General features: G+C 37.4%; 1 protein-coding gene across 1 annotated transcript; it reads right to left on the bottom strand.

Moving 5' to 3' along the window:
* Nucleotides 1-4,181: 4,181 nt before the first annotated feature.
* On the bottom strand, nt 4,182-6,252 carry FAM229B (family with sequence similarity 229 member B). Its single transcript, XM_004372478.1, has 2 exons — nt 6,128-6,252; nt 4,182-4,299 (listed from the first exon to the last, which is right to left on the bottom strand). The coding sequence occupies exons 1-2, from the start codon at nt 6,250-6,252 to the stop codon at nt 4,182-4,184; spliced, it is 243 nt and encodes an 80-aa protein (XP_004372535.1).
* Between the last annotated feature and the right edge of the window lie 2,079 nt (nt 6,253-8,331).

The following is an 8,331-nucleotide window of genomic DNA, read 5'->3' as shown; positions in this document are numbered from 1 at the left end:
AACAAGCGGAGTATCAGGCATTTAGCAATAGAAGCCAGAGCCAAAAGGATCCTATAGTATCCGGAAGTATAGTTTTGTCTACCACACACATTAAAGAGCCCTGGTGGTGCAGTGGTTAACGCGCTCGGCTGCTAATGAAAAGGTCAGCAGTTCGAACTCACTAGCCACTCCACAGGAGAAAGATGTGCCAGTCGGCTTCTATAAAGATTACAGCCTTGGAAACCTATGGGGCAGTTCTACTTTGTCCTATAGGGTTGCTATGAGTCAGAAGCAACTCAGCGGCACACAACAACAACCATACACATTAAGGACCCCTGGTGGTGCAATGTTTAAGTGCTCAGCTGCTAACTGAAATGTTGGCAGTTCAAACCTATCCAGCAGCTCTGTGGGAGAAAGACCCAGCGATCTGTTTCCGTAAAGATTACAGCCAAGAAAATCCTCTGTCTCATTGGGTCACTGTGAGTCAGAATAGACTCAATGGCACCCAACAACAACAAGAGACATACATTTAAAGAAAGACAGAAAACCTTGGCAAGAATACCAAAACCTTGGCATGTTCCATTCTGTAGACTGAGAATGATACATTCACCTGATTTTTGTCCCATTAAGAACTATCTCAGGTTTTAGCCCAAAGAGTTTACTGGGAGTTATCTCAGAGACACTGCGATGTATTTGTTCTCTTGACCTCATTTTCTTATACATAACATGGTAGTATAAGGTGTCAAGTACTGTCTTTCCTATTTCCTTAAACAGGCGACTACAGCCTATAGCTGGGAACATAAAACAATAAATACAACACATTTTAAATTCACCAAACTTTAAGGCATGGAGCCAATCACTTCCCCTTAGTACTGGCTGAGGAGGCCATTTCAGCACAACCAGTACTGTAACACCACAATGCTCCCAATAAAATGCACACACACACACACACACACACACACATATACACACAGAGTCTATATAAAGTGACTAGGACAACAACAAAAGGAAGCGCTGTCCAGAATGTAAGCTCCACAAATTTGTGTCTATGTTGTTCACAGATGTATTCCAAGATCCTGGAACAGAGCCTGCCATGTAGATATATGCTCAAAAAATATTTGTTGAACAAATTTGGGGCAAGTAGTTTCCATAAAAATTATTCCCTGCCCTCACCTCATTAAGGCAGCTCCGCTATTTTTTTTCCCTAAAACTGGGGAAAATGGGTCCCAATGCAATCATCTGTCAAATTTCTAGGAGTCTGAGGAAAGCAAAAACTGGCATTTACTTCTCCATTTCAGTTTCCCTGAGTCCCAGGGATCTCTGACTTGCCTGAGGGGGTAGGGAGAACATTGGGAAAGATAGCACAGCCCATCAGAGAGACAAGAAGCACTCCTGCAAGTCTCTGGTAACCTTCAAGTCCTGAAAATCAGGAAAGAAGGTGGGCTATCATGGATAAAGCCACTCAGTTTATAAACTTCACAACGCTAGAGAATGTCATTGACAGAGGCTACTGCTAGGAGACAGGACAGGGCAGGCAGAGGAGAGGTGAGATTGCGGGATGGAAGCCTGATATCATCTGCCAAAGCATGGGCCAGAGAGGCACATACATAAGATGAATGCAGTGTGACACTACCAGTCAGAAGATGCAGTGAATCCCTCAAGGAACTCCCCAAAAGCTTAGTGATGTTGGCTGCTCAGGATTGAGTCTCTCAGCAGTCCAGCCAGACCATAGAGAGTTTACAAACAGTGAGCTAAGTCAGCATCCTCAACAGAAAATGTGGTTTTCAAATGATCATGTCTAAAGAGTGCTGATTAATGAACTGATGTCAACCTGGAGGAAGGTTAAGAAAGCATGATGCCACAGGATTACCCTGAGACTTGTTTATAATATCCCCTTAGTGACACTTCTGCAGTTTGTAAAGTTCTTACTTTACCTTCATTTTTTGAAAGTTAAAGATATTGCTCCATTGCCTTCTTGACTGCCTGGTTTCTGATGAAAATTGTTCTAACTTTATTTTTATTCCTCTGAATGAATGTGGCTTTTGTTTTGCTTTGGTTTTGTTTTGTCAGCTTTTAAGATTTTCTCTTTATCTCTGGTTTTCAGACAATTTAATTATGACATGACTTTGTATTGTTTTCTTCATATTTCTTCTCTTTGGGGTTGGTATAGCTTCTTGGATCCATGAGTTTACACTTTTCATTAAAGTTGGAAACTTCTTGGCTATTATTTCTTCAAATGTTCTTCTGTACTCCTCCCTCCTCCTTCTGGGAATACACTCACATGTATGTTAGATTGTGTGATATTGAAACACAGAATTTATGCTCTGTTCTTTCAGTCTTCTTGTGTTTAGTTTTGGATAGTTTTTATTACTGTCTTCAAGTTCATTAATCTTTTCTTCTCTAGTGTCTAATCTGCTCCTAATCCCAATTTTTTAAAAATTTCAGACAGTGGTTTTCATCTCTAGAAGTTCAATCTGGGTCTTGTTTATACCTTCCCTTTCTCTCCTCATTATGATCATGTGTCCATCTACTTCTTGAACGTATATACTTATAATAGCTTGTCTGTTAATACTACCATCTGTTATTCCTGGGTTTGTTTCTATTGACTAATGATTCTCCTGACTATATATTTTATTTTCCTTCTGCTTTGCATACCTTATAATTTTTTACTGGATGCTATAAATTCTGAATTTTACACTTTCAGTGCTCGATTTTATTGTAGTCCTTTAAATTTTGAGGAGCTTTCTTCCCTTGGATGTAGCTGAGTTACTTGGAATCAGTTTGATCTTTTCAAGTCTTGCTTTTAAGTTTGTGGGGAACATCCATAGAAGTCCTCAGTCTAAGGCTATTCCCATTACCCAGTCCCCAAGCCCACTGAGGAAATACCTTGCTGCGGACACTACTCAATGCCCTATGTGTTAAAAGATCTTTCCACTCTGACTGGTTGAAACACAAACTATTCCCAGCCTTGTATAATCTCTGAGAAATTTTTCATCACTTTTTTCAGTTGGTTCTTTTCAAAGCCTTGGGCAATTTCCTGTCTGGATGTATTTTTCTTACTTTAAGGAGTATAACATTTCTATTTTGCAGGCAATTAAGTTACTTAGGGATCACCTTGATTCTCTCAAGGCTTATTTTCTAAGCGTTGTTAAAGTTGATATAGATTAGCCTTTTGTCTAGTTTTAGTTTACATTTTCTACTAAGCTGTGGAATCTTTGTGATTTCTGTACATTTGTTATTTTTGTCATCATGCATCTACGTCCATGTAGTTATTAGCTAATAAATCTTTTACGTAAAAAGGCTCATATGTATATCATGAGAGAAAGACAAAGAACTGGAGGAATTTTATCTGATGCTAGAGTCAGTCTTTGGAAAAGACAATTTTATGAGAGGAGGTGGCAGCTAACAAGAGGAGAAAAAAGTAGACTGAGTTTCTGGAGACTACTGCAAGAAAAAAATGAGAATAGAGAGCTGACTCTGACCTCAAAAGTGATCCGAAGTCTAAGGCAATAAAAACACTCATCTGAGGTTTCTCAACACCCATTATTGACATTTTCAAGGTAACTGGCTGAAACTTGGGGTGCAGAAAACAAAATACTGTTTTTCCTAGAGCATTAGGGGTTAGAACCATAGTCTTGACCTCATTAAACAAAGTTAACCAATAACCTGAGCTCCCATATGCAAGCAGTTTAAATGCTTTGCAGATTAACCTGGTACTAAAAACTAGGGCTCCATTTCTCATCCAATATAATTATTCCTGGGCAGATCACTATTAAAGGATATCAAGCCAGAAACTATCTTGGGGTATTTCAGATGAAAGGATGCAGCTAAGTAGCAGCACAAATGTAAACATAGGAAACCTGTCTAAAATACATGAAGCACTTAGAAGAGGCCCCCATCTGATTGATAACCACGGTGGATTAAGTTTCACCTTGAATTATTGATATTAATGATCCACTATGGGCTAGATGGTCTCTAAGGCACTGTCTAATTATGAAATATTATTCTGTCTTATCTATCAAACATAACTGATGGCTTATCATTATACATGTTTTACTGACTACACTTCTGTGCTTTCCTACTAAAAGTAAATATTTCAACTGTTGTCATCATCCAAAGGTGCCACCACTTTTATTTGTTTACCAGATGATACTGGCCCATTACCCTTGACCTAGCCAACCCTCTACAAAGACTTAATGATGCTATTTAGGATGCATTTCCTTGCTGCTTTGTGCAGCTGGCTTTCGCATTGTTGCATAAACAGTAATTGGAACATCAGTTATTGTCAGGCAATGACTTCCAGGGCATCTTCGGAGTGGCCTAAATAAAAGAGCAAATGACATGTAGTTAGATACTTATTTCAGAGTGCTGAAGTTTGAGTGCATATTTGACTATTTAAAATAATTCTGAAATCTTTGAATGTCACAACGTAATTATAACACAGTGGCACTGGTGAAGCAGACGTTTTGGACTTAGGTTGCAAAGAGATTATAGCTGTTGCCATACATTTAATCACAGGGGATTAGTAAATACAAAGGTACTCTTCCATATGCTCATTTTGAAAGTATGCAATAATTGCTAAGTGGCAACAAAAAAAAAAAGAGAAAAATGCATAGTGATAATAGTGTGATAATTCACGCATAAACGCACCTTAACATCACTTCAGTGATTTAAAAAACTAGAATATTTGTGGAAAAATATAAAACTGAACATAATATTCCACATACTATTCAAAAGTTCCTTGGAAGTCCTATGAGGCAGTTCTACTCTGTCCGATTGGGTTGCTGAGTTGGAATCAACTTGATGGCAATAGTTTTTTTTTTTTATTCAAAAGTTGAAAGAACCTCAGGTTTGAAAGGACCCTTAAATGATATCTAGTCCAAAAACACATCTGATGCTTGATTTCCTTTCCAACATTTTCACCAAATAATTAAACATTCCTAAAACAAGAAGCTCACTACTTCCCAAAGCAGCCTATGCCATCCTTCAATAACTGATTGTTTGAAGAATCTATCTAATTAAGCTTAAATGTTTGTTCCAAAAATTTCCAAGCAATGAGAAGTCCAGCAATGCAGTGTTTAATTTTTTTCTAAAGTAAAAACTAGAAAAGTGGAATAAATCCTATTTATTATAGGCTCTTTTTCAATTTTGAAAACATGGTTTAAAATTCATGGAATCTTCACAGTCTTTCTCTCTCTCTTTCTGCCAAAGATCAAGTCAAAGCCAAAGTAATACTAAATCTGAAATCAGAGACTGAGTCTTTTCCATATTTACAGCCTTATGAAAGGTATCAAGGTATGCCTGTTTAACTAAACATTAGCTAATCTTTAAACTGTCACCAAACAATCTAGCTAAAAATTTATGTCTGTTGATGATACAGCCACTGTAGAAAAGAGTTGGTGGTTCCTCAAAATGTTAAATATAGAATTACTATATGACCTAGCATTTTACTCTTAGGTATATATAAAAAAAAAAAAAAATTTGAAAGCAGGGACTTAAACAGACACTTGTACACCAGTGTTCACAGAGTAATCAACAGATGAATGGATGAACAAAACATGGTATACTATACAATGAAATATTATTCAGTCATAAAGAGAAATGAAATTCTGATACATGCTACAACATGGATGAACCTTAAAAATATTATGCTAATTTAAATACGTCAGACCCAAAAGGACAAATACTGTATGATTCTACCTATATGAAATACCTAGAATAGGCAAATCCATAGGGACAGAAAGTAGATGAGAGGCTACCAGGGACTGGGGGGAGGTGAGGATGGGGAGTTACTGCTCAACGAGTACAGAGCTTCTTTTTGGGATGATGAAAAAGTTTTGTGAATGTAATTAATATTACTGAATAGTACACTTATGATTAAAATGGTCAATAGTATGTTATATATATTTTACCATAATAAATTTATTTTAAATTTATAAAGAACAGAGAATTGGTCTATCATCAAGACTTACAGAGGTACAAAATACAGACTCTGCTAAGAAAACCTGGTCTCTGTTAATACTAATTTAATAATAGCAATGTTTTGAATTCTTGACTTTTTTTCTTGCCAATATTGAACATCAGCTAAAGCTTGTACTGATGATAGCCATGACACATTTTCTCAATTGTAGCATAAAGAGGGCTTTGCCTGGTTGGTGAAGTCTCTTTCCCATTACAGGCAGCACTAGCGCTCAGCCCGGGTTCCAGCCCAATTGGAGAATCTCCTCCTTCCACTGGAAACCTCCTTGTCTGGGTCCCAAACCGAAAAGGCATAATTCACTGAAGACCTAGATAAGAAAATTAAAAAGGTGGGGGACGTTGTCTTCAAATAGTTCTTTATAATTTTTAATGTTACTATCTTTGTTATAGGCATACAGAAACTTTCTGAAAATGACAATTTAAAATAGCTATACAAGTATAAACTTACTATATTACACAACTGTTCCTTACATACAATTTTAAGACTTACAAAAAATTTAAGATAATGAAGTACAGTTGGAGTTTCACATCTGTTCACCATGAAATCTTCAACTAATCCTTCCATTCCCAGTGCTCATTCAATTCCCCTCACCAGCTCTCTATGACATTTACAGGTCAGTAGTTAAGAGAGTGGCCATGGGAGAGTTGGACTGACCTGAGATCAAATCCTGATTCTGGCCCTTCCTATGTGATCTCAGGCAAGGTACTTCAGGTTTCTCAACAGTAAATTTGGAATAATAGTATCTACTTCTAGGTTAATGGTGAGGATCAAATAAACTCATACATGTATAATGTAGTGCCTAACACACAGTAAGTGTTCAATAAATGTTAACTATAATTACTCAGCAGATGCTACTGAACATTAGTAAATGTATATGTATTTATGTATATGTGTATAAGTGTGTTTATATGTGTATATATATGTGTGTGTATACATACATATATACATATGAACGAAGCCCTGGTGGCACAGTAGGTTAAAGAGCTTGGCTGCTAACCAAAAGGTCTGCAGTTTGAACCTACCAGCCACCCAGCCACTCCTCGGGAGGAGGATTTGGCAGTCTGCTTCCATAAAGATTAAAGACTTGGAAACCCTGTGGGACAGTTCTACTCTGTCCTACAGGGTCACGATGAGTCAGAATCAACTCGACGGCAATGGGTTACATATATGTGTGCGCGTGTGTGTGTGTGTATGTATGTGTATATACACATTTGTATGTGTGTGTGAATATATATTTATCTCCTTGGACCACCCCCCTTTCCCACTGCTCCCACCTTTCCCTTACTAGAGTCAAGTAATCCATTAAGTCTGAATTTACATTTCACTTTTCTAAGAAGCCTTCCATAACCCCATTATCTAAGTTTTCAGAGCACTTTTTTTATCTGTGTTGTAACAGTTATCACTTTAATCCAGGGTTTTTCAACCTCAGCACTACCGGCATTTGGGACCGCTAATTCTTTCTTGGGGAGGGGGTAGGATGTCCTGTGCATTTGGTAGCATATTTAGCAGCATTCATGGCCTCTACCCACTAGATGACAGTAGCACATACATCCTAAGTTACAACTGTCAAAAATGTCTTCAGACATTGCCAAATGTCCCCCGAGGGGCAAAACTGCCCCCTGTTGAGACCTACTGCTCCAATTATTTGTAAAATTTTTGTTTAATATTTGTTTCTCCCTCCCTGTTCCATGTCTGTCTTTGTCACCAGTGAATCTTGAATACCTAGAAGAGTGTCTGGCACAGAGTGGGTGCTTAACAACCATATCTTCAATAAATTTGCATGTTTTCAACTATTAGCCCACAAAGGACAGGAAAAATGTCTTATACCTGTTTCTTATGCATAGTACAGTATAGTCTATGCCTAATGAGTAAGTATTTATTGGTAGTCGTTATGCTTAATGATAATTTACTAAAACCATAGTAAAAATCATGGTTTAGTATAACTATCTATCTATGAGGGCAATAAGTTTCAACTACGTTCATCAAGGATACTTAGACTTACCAAAATAGGCCGAGTCTGATTCCTGTAGAGGTGGATAAATCAACTGTTTCTACTGACCGTCCATAGAAGGCTGGAATTGCCAAAGGAATGATGATCATATGTTCCAGTGACACCCAGAAATTATGACATCAGAAGATTCTTTCACATAGTTTTCTACCTGTTAAAGAATCAAATGTCTCAACTCAGCTCCAGCAATAAGCTGAAACTTAGCTAAAAACTGGGAATCGACTCAACAGCAACTGGTTTTCTGTTTTGTTTTTTTTAAGGTTTGCTTGAGGGTTTTCTTCTTGCTGCCACTGGCTTCTTTATTGTCCCATGATATTAAGGAAATATTGTTATAACCTATAAATTGTTTTTATTTACCATAGAC

This window comes from Trichechus manatus, unplaced genomic scaffold (genome assembly GCF_000243295.1).
Source record: "Trichechus manatus latirostris isolate Lorelei unplaced genomic scaffold, TriManLat1.0 scaffold00017, whole genome shotgun sequence".
NCBI lineage: Eukaryota > Metazoa > Chordata > Mammalia > Sirenia > Trichechidae > Trichechus > Trichechus manatus.
The sequence above is the reverse complement of the archived record's forward strand: the minus strand, read 5'-3'. Positions and strand labels throughout refer to the sequence as shown.